This window comes from Agrilus planipennis, unplaced genomic scaffold (assembly GCF_000699045.2).
Source record: "Agrilus planipennis isolate EAB-ADULT unplaced genomic scaffold, Apla_2.0 scaffold7, whole genome shotgun sequence".
Classification (NCBI taxonomy): domain Eukaryota; kingdom Metazoa; phylum Arthropoda; class Insecta; order Coleoptera; family Buprestidae; genus Agrilus; species Agrilus planipennis.
The window spans coordinates 1414253-1436417 of record NW_020439340.1 but is presented as its reverse complement, the minus strand read 5'-3'; the positions used below and the strand labels follow the sequence as shown (position 1 = coordinate 1436417).

Sequence of the window (22165 nt, the reverse complement as noted above, 5' to 3'; positions counted from 1 at the left end):
AACAGTAAAAAAGTAGCAGTTATTTATTTAATATTATTTATAATTATTGTTTGGTCTGAGCAAATGTCAATGACTAATATAACTACATACGTAGTATGGAATCGAAAGAGAGCTTTTGAATGAGAGCTTTTAGAAATATGACAGTGGTGAAGTGGAAGTCTATAAGAAAGAGTAATAATAAAGTGGCCAGTTGATACTCTGTTAAAGGGTGAACTGCTTAAATGGGAGTTATGAGGAAAGTTCACCCCTTAACTTCTACAGCAGTGACCTAAAAAAAGTGCCGATAAAACTGCGGCGCATGGACGTTAAGTTCAGGAGACAATTCTACACATTTTTTCATGAAAAGTGGGACCGATCTATGCTTACATAATTAGGGTCTAGATGTTGCAAACACCTGTAGTTTCAGGTATTCCATGATCGACAGAGGTGTTTCACTGAATACATTTATATCACAGGGCTTTTCTTACATTGGAACATCGCAAGGGAGGACTCGGAGCTAGTGTTGCCCAAACGCAAGAACAAGACGAGACTTAGCCAGTCTTGGTCTTGGTCTTGCGCCAATACACCTGGTCTTGGTCTTGGTCTTGCGCTCCCAGTCTTGGTCTTGGTCTTGGTCTTGCAGCAAGAGTCTTGCAAGTCTTGCAATTACCTATTAGTCTATTACTATTTATTAAAGTTTACTTTAAATCCTAGAAAAACGTATTAGAATTGGAACATTGTGAGCTTGAATGAATATAGCCATAGTAAAGATCAAGCAGATTAATAAATAACTGAAGATTTGATAAGAAATTCGAAAAATCAACTGACCTATATGTCGTTTTCCATGGAAGTAACTGTTTCTTAATAAACATTTATGATCCTTGCTTTCTACCGCGCCGCCTCGCCACGTGCCGGCTCTATGATAAGGATGCCGCCGCAAATCAAACAATAATATAAAGCGTGTAAAAAAATTCGAAATTATTTTGCATGAGTATACCTACACCCTATGGCGGCAATCAAATAGTGTCAAATGTTATGATTTCGGCGTGGCGGCAACGATTGTTTTAGATTTCAAAAGAAGCCGCCGGCGCGTGTATCATAACCATGTACTTCCGAAAAGCGGCAAATTTCTTTGAGAAGTAAGTACAAAACCTTTGATGCCGCATTATCAAAGTGCCGATGGTTAAAACATAACTATGCATGCACTCAGTTTGATTTTAATAATTTTTTTATTCGCTATGTTTATGGTATTAGTCGTAATGCGCATAGGTCCAGTTTTTCATATTCTTTGATACAGTTTTTTGCGTCTCATAGAATTCCTAAGCGTACCTACCTATACACCGAACTGTTACACCTAACTACTCAGTGAAATAGCGCTAAGTCCTAGCTGCAAGACGCAAGAGTCTTGCAGGCTATGTCTTGTTCTTGCTCAAGTCTTGCACGGTCAGTCTTGGTCTTGGTCTTGCTAAAAATACGCGGTCTTGTTCTTGGTCTTGGTCTTGCAAAAACGCAAGAACAAGACCAAGACTGAATTTGGGCAACACTACTCGGAGCCTATTTGTAGAACTTATTTAGAACCGAATTATTACTAGAAATTAGAAACTAAAAGACCTTTTACCTAAGGCTTTTACAATGTAAGCGTTAGTTAACGGAATGACGGGGGGGGGGTGTTAGACCACGCTTTATGGACCCATTACGTAAGGGAATTATAATTAGTGATGGGTAAATTAAAATAATAAAACATGATCACAATAAATTTCTCCTACAAAACGAATAATCATTAAATCTGTGAAACAGCGAGCAAAAATCGCGATTATGGTAAATATTATATAACTTTAATTTAATAGCGTTTTCTATTCAACATTTACATACGTTTAAATGACAGCGTCGGTCCCACTTTGATTTTTGCCTGTACTTGAGAACAGATTAGTCATACCGTCAATAACAATAATACTAAAACGAGAACGCGTCATGCTTCGTGTATGTTTGTGTCAGACTTCCTGTTATCTGTTCGTGGAGTAAGCCAGCGTTATCAACAGCGTTATAACTAAACGCGAACGAGTTCAGCCGCAAAACAAAGTCGAAATTCGAAGCGTTGCGACACGTGAAAAAGTGTGAATTTTTTTTAAAAGTGTTTTAGGTGCTACCATTGAATAATAAAATATCAAAAATGGGTTGTTGTGCGTTTATAGGAAAATACCTGCTTTTCTTGGTCAACTTGGCATTCGCAGTAAGTTTTTATGAAGTTTTCATGAAGTTTTCATTTTCATCGACAACTTGATATTGATCACAATATTATATTTATAATCAATGTTCTATCATCAACTTATTTCTATTGTACGTACATGCATAGAAAACAATTTAGGTTTTTGCGTTTCACAAAAATGAGTCAAGGCATTTATTTTTTATATGGGATTGTATGGAATAGTAACGCAATAATTAACATTTGCACATGTAATGATCAAAATAAAACTTAATTGATTAATAAATTTATAATTTTGATTATATCTGATGGTATCTAGACTAGGACATTTACCAAAAAGTGTTTAAATCTAAATATAGCATTAGTGTAGGTATATTGTGGACTGAATCATTTACGAAAGATTGCCACACTGAACGCGTGACTCAAGTTACCAAGAACGTTCTACTGGTTTGAATTTTATGGAAAAACCTTGACACATAATAACAATAACGTATCTGAATCACGTATAAATATAAATGCTATATTGTGCTACAGAAAAAACGTGGAATAATAATTAGTCTGCGAACGTCATCTTCATGGTTAAATAATTAAGTTTTTATAATTGATTGAATTTGTTGGATTTAATGAAATTCTAAACCGTATCTGAATTGGTACATTGTTAAGAAAAATGTACTTAGAGTAGAATTTTCCAGAGCATTTTGTTCAATTGTCATGATACACAGAATAATAAAAAATACCAGATAGCTTGTTGTTTGACAAACAACTTAAGATAAAAGAATACTTATAATTATTTTTTTAGGTACATAAAAGCTCATACCGCCGGCAAATTAGTGTAGATTACATAACATGAATTTTTTAACAAAAATGTATTTTAATACGTCTCTTTAATACATTATATTTATATTTTTATAGCTCGTAGGAATTGCCATTGTAGTTGTAGGCGCAGTTTACAAATATCAATTTGACAATGTCCTAGAAGCTCTTCCTGACGAAGCAACTGTATTGAGTCTGGTACCAACTTTGGCTATAATTGTAGGATGCATTGTTTTCTTTATAGCCTTTTTGGGTTGTTGTGGGGCTGTCAACGAAGGAAAGTGCATGCTTTCAACGGTTAGTATTTTCTGCTTAAAATTGTAGACATAAAATAATTATAAATACCATTCATCATAAGGTCGTCAGTCCTAAGACTGGTTGGACACTCATTTCCCTAAAACTACAGCATCCAACATCTTTAACTATTTGTAATTTAATCCAGGTCTACCTCTACTCCTCCTAACTCCTGTTTCTCCCTCTAATATATCTGTGACTAGACCTTCATGCCTGAGAAGATGTTCTACCAATATATCTCGCCTGTTTCTTATTGACTTCCATAGAGTCGTCTATTATCCTATTCGTTCTAATACCTCTTCATTTATAGCCTTCTGTATCCACGGTATGCTCATCATTCGCCTATGACACTACCTGACTTATCTGACTTCCTGGATACCTAATATCAGCCACTTTTTCTAATCTTTCGTCTCCTATCTTTATATTCGCTCTTTATCTACTTTTTCTTTCCTTGCATACCAGTATTTTGTTTTACTTTTATTTGTTATCATACAATTCCGTTCTGTCAATACCGCTTCCACTTTATTTAAAGCTATCTAGCTAACTCCTGCTTGCTAGATGCTAATACTGCTGTATCATTTGCAAATCTAATAGGTACTAACATTTTGCCCCTGTAAATCTATCCCTACAGTTGTACTGTCTTAATGATATTGATCGCGTCTTCGATGTATAGATTAAAAAGTAGCAGCGACAGTATGCATCCCTGTTTGACTCCCTTCGTAATATTTACTTCTCTATGTTGCAGCGCCAGCTTTATAACTGCCTATTACTCTTTATACAATTACTATTATCTAATTGATAAAAATTATTCTGTTATGTTTTAGTACTCAGTATTGATATTTGTGATACTGATAGCCCAGGTGGGCGTTGGGATATATGCCTTTATACAGTTTGGCGATAATCAAGGCGAACTTAGGACTCGTATTCACGATCAATTGGTCACAACGTTCAATAGGTACAGTACGAATACTGCCTCAAGAGAAGCCGTTGATTTCGTACAAAGTGAGGTAAGTTAGTCAATTTTGACTTCTCGTAAAAGCGAAATTTTAATACCGTGAAAAATAAGATATTACTGAATTAAAATTGGCTACTGAATAGTGGCGTCATTGTTCAAATGTGCTATAGAATTAATCATATGCATATCTCAAAATTCCTGTTATATATTTGTGAATCTATGTCGGAAAATATGTATTTTCAGTTGTATGTACATCTATTTTTCAATCAACTGATTAAATTGCTGTGAGACACCCCTTAACTATATTCAAATTATTAACAATAAATTTTTCTTACTGTTAGTCATATTGTAATATCTAACTCAGATTTTGAATATTGCCTATCCCTTTATCTTTCATGCTAAATGACGTGTTATTTGTTCTGGAAACTTTTATTGTAGCACTCTAGTTATCTACATTTTATGTTGTTTGATGTTTGATAGCAGAATAATAATGATATTGTTTGTTTGAAAAGTTGCACGTAAGAGTTTTTAATTTCTCGAACGTGAAATGTTTCAACAAAGAAGAAAATAAATAAAAAATTAATATCTATCATTTTTTACAGTTAAAATGTTGTGGGGTGGATTCCAGTAATTTCTGGACAGGTACAATCCCTAACAGTTGTTGTGCATCTAACAGTGCACCCTGTACAACCTTTACTGCATACCGTACGGGATGTTCTCAAGCTATATGGGAATGGCTTAGGGAAAACGGAAGAAGAATTGGAATTGCAGCCATTGTAATAGCTGTTTTTGAAGTAAGTACTGATGCAGTTTGCACGATTTTATGGAAGGAAAACCATTATCTTTACGGATTAATATAATACATTAATGGTTTCTTTTGTTTCATCAACCATACATCTCTCTCAATGTTGATAATCAATACTGCAAAGACCTACACATTTTAACTATAAACATAACAATTTTTTAATTTATAAACTCAAATTTAATTATTTCTGTTTCAGTTGATTTGTGGAATCGTCGCATGTTGCCAAATCAGATCGATTAACAAAAGGTAAATATATGCAGGGTGTGATGGAAAAAATGTCAAATATTTTTTTTTTTTAAATTTGGAAACACTACTACCTAAGGGGTAATTGTTTGTTTCCTTTTTTAGGTACCACGTATAGACGCTACTAGATGTTCGAAACGTTGTATTGGTAGAAATACGAAAAACGGTATCGTTTTACATATACATCACGAAGAATCTTTGCATTTTCATTAAAAAGACTTATGTATTTAAAATCCATTTAGCAATTAATGTGTCCATTATTAGGTACAAAATTATTAAAAATAAACGTGAAGGCAACTTCGCATTGTAAGAAACATACAGTTCAGTACTCACAAATATACCTGTAAATGAAGAAATTATTAATATGTATTTTTATATTTCTCAATAAAATTTTATATTGTTTGATTTTTTTTTAATTATCTACCCTAATAAAAATATAATTTAAGTGCGTAATTTTAATATAAAATTGGAAAAAACGAAGTACACTCTACAATGCACCGAGAGCTACTGATTCGGGAAAGCGAAGTTTAATTGATAAAACCTGCTGCTAAGCACCCTATTGGTTATTACGCTACGCGCCAATTTTACAACCAATAAGAAACTAGGTCAAATTGAACACCTGTTTTTCCTGGCGCTTAGCGTTGGTATGTAAAGAATGCAGTTCTGCACGAGCTCATTGACCTACAGGCGCCACCAAATTTTTAAAAATAGTAACTCAGGCAATCCTGTATCGATTTTGGTGCGGTTTTCAAAATTTGGCAGTAATTTTTTTATTCTGTTTACAGTTAATTTACAACAAAATAATGTGACAGTATTATTTCTACATATTGCTGTAAAACCTTTTAGTTGATACATTTATACAAAAGCGGTACCTAGCATTTGTTCATATATTCAAAAATTAATGGTTTATTTATAATTTCACTAAAGCTTATGTTTTTCTAAATCTACAATAATTTGAAGTGACGTAGGCACAGGTTTCCGTAGTGTAGTGGTCATCACGTGTGCTTCACACGCACAAGGTCCCCGGTTCGATCCCGGGCGGAAACATTATTTTATTGTTACTTCTAAAATTTATGCGGTTAATATTTTGCCTTACCCGTATACAGATAACATAGAAATTACACAATTCCTTGCTGGTTTTCTTTCTTTTCTCTTAGAACTTTTTATTTATTATTATTTATATATATAAACAAGCGACTACATATATGCCACATCGCATTTTTAAAGATAATTAATTATATATAATAGAATATCACTATGTTTGGCATTAGTATATAGCTATGATACCACGTCCTATCGCTATTGATTATATCATTGGTTGCAGCTTTAGTATGGGATGAAAGCAAGTAAAAATGATTTTTTTCTTATACCACTACGTCTTCTTCTAATTAAAAGTTATTAAAAATATAATAGCAGTAAAAGCAGCTGTGGATGTCTGTGCTTGGTTTGACTTGGAGCAAATCGTAATCTAATCCCGCGTTACATTCTTTTTAATGGCCATAAGACTTGCGTTATTAACGCGGTTTATTAAGGTTTTACGTTTCAGCAATAAAACCGTATCCATGCTATTTTATAGGGCCGTTGAAGTATTTTATAAATTTGTAGACGGAAATGCTATAAGATTTTTGTTTACCATCAAAACCAAGATACGTATGAATTATTCGAAGCGATAGATAAGAAATAAATCAGAAATTATTTGGTCCGCAATGAGGAAATTTAATTCTACATATTTAATAATTTTCAGCTACCTATTCCCAGTAGATTTTGTCATATACACTGGTGGCGAGTTGTGAACCGAACATAGGGAACGAGGGATCAAGGAGCGGCATACTGTTTTGGAAAATACGACAGGATACGAAAACTGATACAAATACTTTCAGACATTTTCTCGTTTAAGTAATATAGGTCCAATAAATGCAATTTAAAGTGTTGATGTGGTGTTACGCCTTAATTAAAATTATTCTGGGATTTTAGGATACTTTTCAAAGATATGATTCAAAAAATATATTCTAAGTCTGCTAAAAAATGGTTAAAAATATTCGAAGTGTGGTGTTACAGACGAATGATGAGGATACCGTGGATAGAGGAGGTTAGAAATGAGTAGGCACTAGTAAGAATAAGAGAACAGTGGTCAGTATGAAAGTGAATAAGAAATAGACGGCATAGATTGGTAGGACACCTCCTCAGACATGAGCGGCTAGTTGGAGACATATTAGATGCAGAAACAGGAGTTAAGAGGAGTAGAGGTGGACCTGGATTAAATTACTGTTCACAAATACGAGGCGTGTTTCCAAAGTTACTGGTGCCGGACAAGTCTTGACATGTTTATGCAATTGTCTAGTGCAATATTGTTCAGTGTGATTTAAATGATCGCGTTCTCATATCACAGTTTTTGTAACCATTGAAGAAGTAGCAAAATATCGAAGAGTAACAATTTTCTTTTTGTGGATAGTGTGAAAACACCAGAAATTGTTCAGCGTCTGCAAGGAATATTTGGTGAGTCTGCAGAATCCAAAAGTACTTTTCATCTGTGGATCGATCGTTTTAAAACCGGCAGAACATCACTAGAAGATGAAAATGTAAGAAATAAGAAGACCTACTGTGAAAGAGGACAGGCGAATGACTATTCGTCAAAGTACTGTGCATCTAGGGATAGGTACACTACAAGTTTATGACTTCTTTCATGATTGTTTTTGCGTTAGGTTATCATTGGGATGAATGTATTCAGTTAAATGGAAATTATGTTAAAAAACTACATTGTAATATTGACGAAAATTGATAAATATAAGAAATAAAAATTATAGCTCAATTCCCAGAACTTTGGAAACATCCCTTGTAGTTAATGATATAGGATTAGCTCAGGATAAGAGTCTTATGACTGATAACCTTATGATGACGATTCTAAAAAAGGAAAATTTCGACAAGGATATGTGTAATTTCTATGCCCACTAAACTTTTTGCTTTACCTATATACATAGATACATCTAGTCATTTGAACATAGAACAAGTTTAACACTTCTTCGTAATATTTAGTGGCACTCTAACTCTCTAAAAATTGTGAGGGACAAACGGTATCAATTATTTAAGGATATGATATCCTTATGATGCAGCAGTTGTACGTTTTTAACGAACCTCACTGTACTTTACCTGGAAAATGAAGCACAAGTAGAGCGGCAAGATTGGGCTTTGTTTTCTCTGCGTACCTATCATATCTTAGATTTTTCTGTTTGCTTTTGTTATTTATTAACCCTTTGTTTGGTCACCATTGGCTAACTAACTATAAAGAAACGTTACGAATCGCCCTCGTTTTTATTCTGCTTACTGTCGACAAAAAATAAAATAGACGGCAGTGTTTCGAAATCAACCTTTCAATCTTTTGATTTATCTCCGATTTCTTGGATATCTAATAGGTGCGTATTGATTTTATTTTCTTTATCACAAAATCCCCTTAAAAAAAAACAAGTTATTTTTATTTCCAATATACGTTTTTTTTTTTGCTTATGAAATTCTTGAACAGAGAAAAAATTTGTTTAAATTGTGAAAAACACATTCTCGTCGCGATTAAGATTAATATTGCTCTTAATCTGGGAATAAGTATCGTTTTTTTCACCGCACCGGTTTCAGTTTTCATGGAAATATATGTCTAATGTTTTTTATTGCTTCCACGAGCTTTCTGTTTCATAAAGCCTTAAACAATTACAGGAAACAGATCTCTATTTTCCGTGAACCATGAAAATATTTTTTCTTTTTAACTCACCCTAGAGAACCCTGCTTCTGTAAAGCGGTGAGAGCAATAAAACCTATCATGGAAGCATTTATTGCGAAGCATTATGGCATACGAGAGCTTAAGAAATAATCTGAACTTTAGTCTGTAATATTTTTCTCACAGTTCTCATAATACAAGACAGAATGCACTTATATTTCAATTTAGAATCTGTGAATAAAACACTTTTTAAGCTATATGTATAATGATAGAACATCACACTTTGACGACCCTCTTATAGAAGTTTGCATCAGTACCCTGCATTATTTCAGCATATAGTACACCACCTGTCGCTTGACATTATTACTAAATGTTACTAATTCTGGACTTTCTATCATCATGAAAAAGTTATTTGTTTCTGACCTATTATTAACAACACTGGCCAATTATTTATTAAAGAACTAAACTGAAAATAATAAGACATTTATATTTATAATTTGTTGATAGATATGCCATAACATTAGTTATGATTGAAAGTACGGATCATCTGTGGTATATGAAGAAGTTTTAATATAATAGTAAAGATTGACAAATAACAGTGTTATACTTCATTTACTTTCTGTAGCGATGTGCGCCTTCCAATGTCTTGGATGCGCGCGGGCAAAATCGTAAGTAGGAAGAAAAAAGCTCATTATACTCTCGACTCTTGTTCGTTAAACATACTGTTTCATACAGTACCTGCCAAAAGTTTTGATCAATCATGAATAGTAGTGCGAGTCGAAAACAAGCGTTAAAGCCTTTAATATGTCTTCAAATATAAATAAACATCTCGTTCATATTTTCAGTAGTAAATGGTACCAATAACAGCACATTTGAGCAATGCAATTGTAGCGGATAAAATGGTCAATTTTTCCGTGCAGTACTGTACGGATTGTACGCTCCTAACCGGTTAAGAGTTTGGCAGAGAGTTGTCTCTTTCCTTTTCTGGCCTAGTGCTGTTCTTTTCTACTTTGCGCCGATCAAACTGAAGGTCACATCGCTACAGAAAGTAAACGAAGTATACTTGTTAAATTAACCATAACATTGATTTATGTATTAGATTCTTCATAGGGTGAAAAGGAAAGGGTTTCGATCTGCGTGATAATATCAACAAAATTTTCTTTTCTTTCCACATTATGTGTAAGATTTTCTTCTCTCTAACAATATAATGTATCATCTACCGACCCGAATCTGCCAGTGCAGACTGCCTTGGAATAACGTACTTTCTGCCTCGAAATACAATAGATTTCAATTTAAGTGCGACTATTGTTATTAAAGTCCGCGAAGATGGCTTTCCCATCGCCAGTGAACAATCTCAATGGGACATGTTAGTCCCTTGTGAAAACATATGCCTTCAGATAATGTCTCTCAATTGAGCTAACGAAGATCCAAACGTCTATTAAAACAAGAGTTCCAGTTCGGCCCTTGTCCGAACTTTCAACAATACCAACTGCAATAGTCAGTGCGAGATACGATAATAAACGTTAGGTACATGCCAACTACCATCATCTTTTGTGTAATGAATTACGATAATCAGACAGAAGACAGAATAATTGGTAATGCCCGAACATAGGGTGAGATACAAGACAATTCTGTTATTATTTGAAAACTGAGTAACTTGTTTTTTAATTTTGTACACCTCGATTTTACTAAAGAACGATGTGTTTCTTCAAAGATCAAAAAACGATGCATATTATTATAAAAATGATACTAATTAATAATTATTTTTACGTAATATTTGCTGGTTTCTTCGAAGATAGTATTGTGTTTCATGTAAAAAAAATTATTTTGCGTGAGAAAAACGTTTTCTAATTCTTTTTGTAGTTAATTAATAAGAATTTTAATATTTAAGGTATGTTGGGTTGTCTATACATTACATTACAAATTGTAATTTAATTATAAAATAAAAACATAAATTAGCATCTCCAACTGCGTCTACATGGAAAAAATATAATTCGGAGATGAAAATTTATCAATTTACTCCAATAAAACGCGAATTATTGCTCAGTTGTAGTGTTTGTTTTGAATCGCCCCGGCGCATCCACCAAAATTTTCAATGAACTTTTTTATTACGTAATTGCTAAAACTATTTGAGTATCTTCATGAATATCCTATTTTCGGTAATAAAACAATCGTTTGCAAACAAGATGATACAGAAACTCAATACACTGACTCCAGGTAGTTTAAATTTACCTAATTCGCAAAACAACCGAAGAACTAACACTGGGCAGTACTTAACGAAAGTTTCCCGAAATATGTAGATATACATATATATATAACCTGTCCACATTATATAGTCTGGTTACGACCCTGCCATCAGAAAATAAAAAAAAATGTTTCTATTTATTAAGAACACATTTCTGTTCTACTTTCCCTAATGCATGCTACACAGTTTTAATTCTGTAAGTGCAATGCTAAGTCATTAAGGTGCACTCTTCCTGATTACAGGATAATTATCTTACGAAAAAAATGAAATTAAATTAATTTATAGCAAGCACCTTCTTAATCTAAAAGGTACCTGTAATTTTACCTAAACAAGGAATTGGACACAGAAAAGTGAAATTTTGGGAAAACTAATTTTTTATTGCCTTTACTTTTACGTTTTGAAGTAAATTTTCACGATACCTAAGAATCATAAAGATTGTGCGTAATATAAATGACCGGCTTTAGAAATACCGCCCTGCCTTCTTATATGTACATAGGTATAATTTATAAATCGAAAAAAAAAAAAAAAACGAAAAATTTTCCCTAAACGTATTCAGTTACGCTAACACTTGTTTGGAAATACATTTTCATCGTATGTAGATGGAAAATGATAATCTCATTTACGTTTTCCACAGGAAAAACGAACGGTTGTTTGCGAAATGAAATACTAAAGTGATGCGAACGCTTGCATACATATACATATACACACATTTCGACAACACAAAATCCCGAACGTTGTTAAAAAGAATGGCATGAAGTAAAAGCATCTTCGGTAAAAAAAAAAACAATATTGAAAAGGTAAGACATGGAAAAATGCAAATTTAAGAGAAGACTACTCCCAACGAAGGTGTGCATGGTACCAACTGTAATTCCACTGTGAATTTCAAATCAATAACAATCATTTTTTCTTAATTTTAACCTTAAAGCAAGAATATTATTGAAGAAAGAAGAAAATAAAATAACTAAACATTTCAACCCCTGTACAGACGCTGCCAGAACTTTAACATACAAAATAAGAGAATTTATTGAAATATTAAATGTAATATTAACAAAAGTATTTGAAAATCAGTGCATAAATAATTTTAAATTTCCCAAATGAGTTAATTAGTACCTACTGTTTATCAAATGTTTATAAAGTTCATAAATTAGTTTTTATTTCAACAAATATATCATTGTTAATATTCACAATGTACTTCATTAATAACTATCTACGTTTGCAATATTCATTGAAACCAGAGTGCATTTGCCATGTTTTAATCATGCTCGTAGTTCATTGCCGCTCATAGGTCAAATTTATAAATAATTAAAAACATTAACAAGCATTCGATTGATAATCCTTTTCAACAACTCACTTTAATTTTCCAAATATCTAATACTGAAGAAATGACCAACTAAAAACTAAAAACTAATTTATAATCTATATACGTAAAACATATTGTTAAACTAAATTATTTTCTGAGTATTAATAATTTAAGGAACACTAAAAACTGTTTTCATTATAAATATTCTTTGATTAAATTTTGGAACACTTCATAAATATGTATTAAGGGAAATCTTTTGGGTTCAATTATATTCCGAATTCAAACTTTTGACATTCATTCACAAAGTTAATGGTTACGGAAAGCTGAATACTACTAAGTACAAACACAGGGCTGACATTTAGAAGTGGTTTTGATTAGGTCATTCTTATCAACAGAACGACCTTGCGAAAATAAATTTCATTGGAAATTGCCAGAAAATTAATTTCAAAGTTTTGAAATATTTTGTTTTCATTATGTCGGTATTTGTTAACCATCCATCTATATAGAGCTTAAAAAGCTCACCGGTCCTAGTAACAAATTTTAATACATTTAAATTTATACAGTAAAAGTTCCTTATTCACGGTTTCCTTATTCGCGGGTGAAAAAATTGCAACCCAGTTCCTGTATTCGCAGTTAAAAATTTCATTATTCGCTGTTGCAATCGGTAAACAGAAAAGGATTCGGTGTCATTTATTAAGGGAATTGACCGCAACAGACCCCTAGAGCCTAGTGTGAATTTTTCCGAAAACATGGATTTCTATTCTAAACGTTGTAATTTAACGCTGCGAGATAAATGTCTAATTTTTTGTATGGTAACAGATAAAGGTTCACACTAAGTCGGTACGTTTTTAATTTTCAATAATATGGCCATTAAAAGCTTTTAAAAGTGCTTAAAGTTGATACTTCTTGTAGTACACCTATTTTCAATAGAAATTAAAAAATTAAAAAATACCCTTCGACATGCTTTAGAACCAAGCCTTATCTACCTTACTACAATATTCTAAACCTCTGTTCCAAATATTAAACTCATGAAATCTAGAACCGAGAAGCATGTTTTTATTTTACGGCGCGTGTACTACTGATTTTTTGAGTATCTACAGTTAATAAGTGTCGAAGCGGCTTCTATAAAAAATTTAACTGGGTAGAAATGGATTCGGTGTTATTTTTCAATGTATCAGCATTTTTTGAGTACTATTGGCTCATGCCGAGGCGACTTTTATAAAAGATGTAACCTAGTGGACTAATTTCAAAATTAACTCTTGCCTAAAGTTGATTATAACGATTAATTTTAATTTAAAATTTATCAAAACATTGATTCTATTTGGATACATATTTGGTTTTATTTTGGAAACTTGGAACGTATCCCCTATGATTCCATACTAATTACCATCCACAGTTTCTGTATTCGGGGAATATTTACGGAACGTATACCCCGCGAATAAAGAGCTTTTACTGTATAGGTTTTCAAAAGGTTAGAATTTATAGGATAGACTTAGACATTTAAGGAATTTAAAAATTTCATAAAACGAAAATAAGAAACAAAAAAAATAAAACGCAGCGCTGACTTATCGGCCAAGAAGATAAAGGTGTTCTATACTAATTTTAAGTAAGCAGAAGTAATGCCTTGATGTCCTATACTTTTCGATATTAAACTATAATGATTAACATTATTACACAGTCTTTAGGTTTTCATGGAAAGCTTTAATAGTAATAAACTGCTTTCGCATCGTTATTTCGTTCATACACCAGAGAGCTTCGTATCGAAACGGAAACTTTAGCATAAAATTTATTGCTTACTTGCAAATTATACGTAACACAAATATACATAAAATATTACGTTTGCAATTGTTTTTCAATGGTGCGACACTTTAGTACACTGACGATGAGATGGCTGACAGTGCACAGGCAATGGCCTGGAAACATAATCTTCACTGCGATAAACTTGTAATTTATCATCTCATTCATCAACGCCGTTGCAACCAACGCATTCAGCTGCATTTCGGAAAAGCTTTTGCTTATTGGTGGTTTTCTTCCCCCGTTAACCAACGTAATAAATAAAGCAGCAAATCGCCTGTTCAGATGGCAAGATGAGGGTAAAATTAGAGAACATTTAATTAACCCTTTATGATCTTATTATTAATCAGACCTTTGGGACATGCCTCATGGCTTAATACATAATTTAATCTTCGACGAATTAGTTTTGTACTTAATCAAAAATTGTGACAGAATATAGAAAACTAAAACACATTATGATTAATCCCAGAATAACTTAATAAAATCAGCATTAGTGTTATCTGCTTGGAATGAAAATCTTTCGTTCTATGAAAATGGAAAACAGTAACACATGTTTGTTGACACATTCTTTGACAGTATAAAGTTAGTGAAATATCACTTTCCCTTAAGTGATTTTAAAACGATAAGGCGCGCTAGGTTTTACTCTAAACTTTAACTTTATTAGAAATTCATAATAATAAGTTCTAAGAAGGTCAGGCATTGCATAAGGTATTTCTCGACTAAAAGGTTCAAAGTAAAAAAGTACTCAGCATAAAAATAAAGTATTTTATTTTTTGTTTTTAAATATATTTTTTGTTACACCTAGCAGCCAGTAAGAAATTTCTGTCACTCTTAAATACATTAATAGCCTCTAAATATGGCAAACAGAGATCTAAGTAAACTCAAAGTTCATTTTTAATTAGTTTCAATGAAGCTTTATTCCTGTCGTCCCGCCACTTTGCGTTCATAACAGAGAATACTCTTTCTGTAAATGCTGAAGTGGCCGGAACGGACAGCCAAAGTGACACTAGTTTGAACAGATTTGGGAAATCAGGTTGTTCCGTAAATATGGCTTGCTATTTTTCCGTGCAAAATTATTGATGTAAAAGTACTCTGAATTTCGAATAATCGCTTACAAAATTACGATGTTTACTTAAGGCCTTAAATAAAAGTATTTTTGCGTACTTTATGTGTCTTGTAAAGTATAACGTACGCACAGTCGAAATAGAGTACAATACTTTATAATAAAGTACCGGTGGCAACCCTAATTGTGTCGTTTTCGCCCTATCTCAAAATCACCTTGTGCTACAAAATCAGTTGTTCCATTATTGGAGAATAACGTTGATAATAGTATTTATTCAAGAAAAATCAATGGCAACATTAGTCTTGAAGTTCGAAGTTCAAGTTCAGCAAATTAGTTTTGTTCTGCATGAAATAATAAAATAAATCACTGATGCCTTCTAGAAGAGAAACCTCAAGAGGCCTTTTAAAGATTTTTTTTATTCTTTTCCAGATCGGTCCGATTAACAATGAAAACGTTCGGGTTAAATTTATTTTCGCTTACAAATTTGAAAGTAAAATGCACAGTGACCTATCCAAAAAACCATCCAAAAAAAAACGAATGTCGACGCAACGCGAGATCTATCGTATGTCTATGTATCTTGCTGAAGGTGAAGGCTGCTTAAATGCTTCCCTTTGCGATCTACATTTCCAATCTCTATTGTCGTTTTTCTTTTAAATTTTCCACCACGCAGTTGTTGTATGTTTCGGTTAAAATTACACTAGGTAACGGAAGAAGTAGTAGGGATATAAAACAGAGGATGGCGCAGGGTCATATCGCCTTCAATAAAAAGAAGTCATTTCTATGCTGGCGAACGGTTAATTTAGAATTTCAAAAAAAGGTTGTTAAAGGTGTATGTTTGGAGCGCGGCGCTGTACGGGTGCGAAACATGGACAGTGAGCGCGGCGGAAAAGAAAATGTTAGAAGCTTTCGAAATGTGGTGTTACAGGCGAGTGGACAGAGAAGGTTAGAAATGAACAGGTATTAGAAAGAATAGGAGAACAGAGGACTCTATAGAAGTCAATAAGAAATAAGGAAATTCCAAGATTAGCTCAGGATAGGAAGGAGTGGAGGTGCGTGTCCAACCAGTCTTAGGACTGACGACCTTCTGATGATGATGAACAACTTAAATATCACCCTGTATCAAGGGGATTTTACGCCGTTTTAGCAAACCACATTAATTGATATTATCGTGAACGGAGGCGGTTCCAAAAATAATTTGTTATATAACCGTAGAAAAGCCCTATTTTAGCGAAACGCTTCTCTTGCCTCAATCTGTATTAAGTAATTAGTTCACGGCTTGCTAGATTTAATTGCTTTAATAACTGAACCATGTTGTTGGACGGTCGACATCAGAAATGAATTTAGTTATAACACTTACCTAATACAGTCTTAAGCTCCGTCTCAACAACAGTCACTACTTTTGCTATTTTAAACTTAAAATACGCCCTTCACAAACTTTCGAAGATAATCTTATTAAATTGATTATTCAATTAAATTCTGCTCCTAAAACATGCTTTCCGAATTAAACTCACTTATTTTATAAACATTCAAAGTATAAAATAGATAGTGTGATAAACGAATAAATAATCCAAGAAGAGCCTCACCTTATTATAGTTACCATAAAACCTGTTCACTGCCAACACATGTTTCACCCTGTTCTAATGCCAGAACAAAGTGGGGGAAACACATGTATGCATCAGTGAACAGGATTTGTGTTAACCAGGGGGAGTCTTTTTGTTAAAATATGATTTCCAGGACTACTGCAAGATACGACAGTACGATATTTTTGCTATCGTGACCATTTTCTTTTGCTTTGCGTTAATTCCAAAATGAGAATTTAACAAGAAAATTTCTGAGATTGTTCATCTTGCCCCTTATACCATACTGTATCTTATTTTTGATCCTGCTTTAGTTTTCAATACATGACAAGAAAAGATCGGTATATTCATGACTTACGACAGCTCTAATGATTTTCCAATATTTCTAATAGAAGTTTGCAAATAGTAATTAAGTTTATGAGTTATCGCCATAACCATAAAATCGTCAGTCCTACGACTGTTGGACACGCACTCCAGTTCTTTCTTATGCTAAGATAATAATCTTCGCATTTCCTTAAAACTAGAACATCTTACGTTTCTGCTTCTGATATGTCTCTAATTAACCCTTCATGCCTAGGAAGGTATTCGATCTTGCCTATTTCTTATTGATTTTCATAACACCCTTTGCTCTCCGCTCTTTCTAACACTTCCTTATTTCCTAACCTAACCTTCTCTATGCACGGCATCCTTATCATCGTCTATAAAACCATATTTTTCTGCCGCGCCAACCATTCACGTTTCGTACCCATACAGTGCCGTGCTCAAGATATACACCTTCAACTATCTTTTTCGAATTTCTAGAAGCGTCTAGTTTTTGTTGAAGGCGACTCCACATTGCGCTATTCTTTGTTTTACTGAATATATATCTACTCCTTCCATCCTGAATTATACTACTTCCTACATACCAAAAATCAGTCACTTCTTCTAATTTTTCCCCTGATGCCTTTATATTCTGTCTTTCCGTACTTTCTCTTTCAATATTTTTGTTGTATTTTTATTTATCTTCAAACCCTACTACTTTGTCAACACCGCTTTCAATTTATCTAAGCTTATCTCTAACTTCTCCTGATGTGATAATGCTGCTATATGATCTACAAATCTAAACACACTAACCTTTTGCCCTTGTTAATCTACCCCTAAGGTTGTCCTGTCTTTAACGATGTTTATAGCGTTTTCAATATACAGATTAAAAGTTTATGAGTAATAAAATTTAAAGGAATAATTAGGCAGAAAGTTACATGTTTTGCGCTTGCTTGCAAAAGTCCAGAACGCATCGTCCGAAGAACGCAAAGTCGCAGTAGGCGCAGTTGTATCTCGACGACGGCAGCGTCCCGACGCCGTGCATTCAGCGTAACGCGACGCGGTTTTGATCAAGTAAAAAAGTTCCTAAAACTTCGTTGTTATCACATACCCAAAGTGCGAAATTATTGCTCATGAAATAAACAGTCTGTGCATGGTTATTGTTATTACAGAAGTAACTTTTCAAGAAAATTGATTTGGAAGACTAAGTTAATATACTTATAAAACAATTTTGTGAAATAATAGATAGTTCAATCGTTGAAGATTAATTGGTAAGTTGTGCTACTACTCTTTACGTTGTTGCTAGCTGAACGATTACCTGAACAAATTATATACCTAATAATATAGCGTAGAGTGTTAATTAATGCAATACATTGTATAAGTTTCAGTTAAAATTCCGCAAAAGAAATATCGAGAAATAATGTATTTTGTAATAGTGGAAGTTGACCAAGGTCTTCTTTAATTTCATTGGGTTCCGTAGATAATGCAAATTAATGTTATTTTACAATTCATCATATTATTTATTGACAATGAAGTAACAGTGATTTCCGTTGTTATCCAAAAATGTTATTATGGATTCTAGAAATGTTAAACCATTTCAATCAAATTGTATGTGTACCTATATAAATATTTAGAGATACGGGAAAAATATATAGTATTACACAAGGAAGATAAATTGACTATCTTCTGACACGAGTGATTTTTACGATTCTACGTTCTGATGTTATCGCCGTGATTCCCTAAAAATCCTGAATTATTACCATGAAATATTCACGATTTTCTACCTGCAAGCACTACCTACGTATGCATATTATACATGACTGATAATTTAAAGAGCCAAATTCCAATTTCCGTTGTTTTAGGTGGCAGTATGTTTCGTACATTACATTGCGGTTGGTATATTCCATAATAGACGGAACATATGACAGAGTAGACCACAAAACAGCCGGAGGAATCCGTGCGAGTGATTGTACAAGCATGAATTCGCAACATTTAATATAAACCATTCGATAATGTTTAAATAAACTACAAGCAAACTTACCCCATCGATCGGCAGTATTTCAGAGGCATGACACGACCCTTACTAGATCTGAAACAAATGCAACAATTAGTACCAATGATTTTACTCACAACATCTCCCATCATCTAGAATTTTGCCTGCAGTTTCCTGTAAGATTTAATTTATAAAAGTTTCATTCCTTTTTGTAATTGAATTACAGTTCTTTAGAGGAAAAAAAACATTTTAGCGCATACTTGCGACAATGTCTTACTATTTTTGAAACGATTACGTATGGTAATGTTAAACAGAGGTGACTTTTTATTTAATGTGTCCATAAAATTGATGATCATTTCTTGTCCGCTTAGGCGTAGAGCCGTTAAAAACGAATTTACAAGCCTTTAGAGATCTAATTCGCAGATAGAGAGTCATAAGTCCATTCATTTTCATTAAGTGTTGTCTCTCGGGACATTCCTGTAGACATGCTTTCGGAATACAGCTTATTAAAACTTGATATACCTACATATACTACAAAACGGATGATAAATGATGAACATTAATCAATGTATTTCGATTGAAATAATAAAACTAATTAATAACCCAGGAACCAACAAGAGTAGAAGAAAACAAACATCGACATCAGTAAAAATTATTTATCAAATAAAAGGTGGAATAAAAATGAACACGTAGTTGAAACTGTGAGAAACTCTATTCGTTACAACTCGGCAACGTAAAAAATTAATTGTCTAATCCCCGAACGTGTCTGAGAAAACCGTAAAGTCGACCCCAACAACGAAATATTAATTATAGAAGCCTGAATCCCATACATCTTCAGTCCTTATTATCATGCCCTGAACTCCCTTATGTCTCTCATCTTAATATTAACTAACAAAAAATATCTTCTGTTGTTGAAGTTAACTTGGTACTTGAATACAGCTAGAAAAACAATATTTTCAAGTTAACAAAATAAATAATTCATGAAATAAAATAATATTAAAGTTTAAAATATAACTCTTTGATAATGGCATAACAGCCGAAACATATGTTAGAGAATTAAATAAAAAATAGTGAAACAAAACCAAGTGTTTTTATTTTATTTCATTAATTATTTAAAGAATGTTTCACCAAGAGCTAAGTCAAGTTACAATGAATATTATTAACAAATTAAGTAACTTTCGCAAAATATGCACCATGTTAAAATTAACTTTTCATTAATGTATGCTATGGGATAGGTAGCCATATTAATGGACTCATTTTTAGATTCTTGATGAGCAAATTGCATTTGCATGACCTCAAAGGCGTGTTATTTACCATTCGATTGCAATTGGCGTGCATTGTGTACAGAGCACACACAAGTAATTATGTCACTTTGCAATCTCCCTCAGTCGTATGGCACATTAAAGGGCTGATGCGACGTCATTATCACGATCGAATGCTAAGCTGTTCAATTGTTATGATATGGATGTGTCAATTGTTCTGTACAATATGGATCTGCATGCGGCAGTTATTAAGACCAATACAACATCTAATATTCTGATTTGACCTAATAATAGCAATTATAATCATAAATTCGTCAGTCCTAAGTTGGACGCGTACCTCCTCTCTTTCTTATCCTGAGCCAATCTTCGCATTTCCGTAAAACTAGATCATCTCACATTCTTAACTGTTTGTAAACAATAATCTAATCTCGGACCACCTACTTTTCTCATATTAACTCCTGTTTCTGCTTCTAATATATCTGTTGTAACTAGCCCTTCAACCAACCTATCTCTCCTACTTCTCTCCTATTTCTTATTGATTTCCGTAGAGTCCTATATTCTACTGTTTCTAATATCTCCTTATTTCTAACTTTCTCTTCCAACGGTATTCTCTTCCAACCTTTTCTTTTCCGCTGCATCCACCGTCGAAGTAAGTTCTTTTTGTTTTTGTTTTGCGACTCAACCCTTCGGTATCCTTTATTTTATTGCTGCTCCTTCCATCCTGAATTATTTGACTTTTTAGATACCAAACATCAGCCACTTCTTGTTCTTTATATTCCCTCTTTCCCTACTTTTTCTTCCCTTGCATACCAGTACTTTTGTTTTCTTTTTTTTTTTATTTTCACACAATACTGTTTTGTCAATATGCTTTTATTTTGTAAGTAATAAGTAATATGGTAGGTATTCCAAAACTATATTCTACAAATATCTAATATCGACAGGTTCATAAGTACTTTTAAAATGTCTGTACCATTCTTCTCTCATTTTTTAGAATAAAGAGTATGGGGGACGAAACGGTTTCCATCTATTTCACTTTTTTTTAGCTTTTTTCGGTTAGATGATTTAAATTTAATTAATTACCAACCACTTTAACGGAAATACGTGATTTGCAATTCCCAAATTTCAAAGCGTTTCTGGAAGGGGAAACAGGATGGAGTTCAATCCATTACTTTTTATGTTCCCACCGCGTAACAACAGCTTTAGGTCGATTCTTCTCAGAAATTTACCGATAAGGAATTTCACCAGTTAATTTATGTCTAAGTATTGTAATTCCCTCTGAAGAATTTCCAATAGCAATTACTTTTAATGTGTATTTACTAATGTACCTATATTGAGAAACCTTTTTTAATTTTCAGCAAAGTGTAAATTCTGTTTTTCAAATTATACGAAAAATTACGCACAATTTAAATGAAAATCCGTAAAAATTATATCTCCGCGCTACTAAATAATTAATAACGAAACCCTTTTATTGACAACGATGAAATAAAAAGCTTTTTATCCCTTAACTGCTTTAAATTTCCGATTGTTGCAAATCATTACCCATCAAGGGAAAATACGGTAATTTCAAGTTACACTTGACAGCATTTTTCGATAATTTGAAAGATTAATTAAAGTAGATATTTATTAAGCAGTAAAA

The 22165-nt window shown here is 33.0% G+C and overlaps 3 protein-coding genes and 1 non-coding gene across 5 annotated transcripts in view; 3 read left to right on the top strand and 1 right to left on the bottom strand.

Moving 5' to 3' along the window:
• LOC108734196 (tenascin-R) overlaps positions 1-19333 on the bottom strand; it is a 190977-nt gene extending 171644 nt beyond the window's left edge. Inside the window, exon 1 of one of the 2 annotated variants that reach the window (XM_018465636.1) lies at positions 19316-19333. The gene's annotated coding sequence lies outside the window, so the exon portion shown is untranslated. Of the gene's footprint in view, positions 1-1851; positions 1935-19315 lie in introns of those variants that run through there. The other variant, XM_018465634.1, reaches the window with a different exon arrangement.
• Positions 1963-5655, top strand: LOC108734198 (CD63 antigen). The gene is made up of 6 exons (XM_018465640.2): positions 1963-2209; positions 3095-3292; positions 4114-4296; positions 4847-5038; positions 5246-5295; positions 5398-5655. Exons 1-6 carry the CDS (start codon positions 2150-2152, stop codon positions 5408-5410), a joined length of 696 nt encoding a protein of 231 aa, XP_018321142.1. The 5' UTR covers positions 1963-2149; the 3' UTR covers positions 5411-5655.
• On the top strand, positions 6267-6339 carry Trnav-cac. Its single transcript has one exon. It is a non-coding gene; the product is annotated as a tRNA-Val (tRNA).
• Positions 18343-22165, top strand: part of LOC108734192 (diuretic hormone receptor) — a 97752-nt gene continuing 93929 nt past the window's right edge. Inside the window, exon 1 of the mRNA XM_025978640.1 lies at positions 18343-18545. The gene's annotated coding sequence lies outside the window, so the exon portion shown is untranslated. The remainder of the gene's footprint in view (positions 18546-22165) is intronic.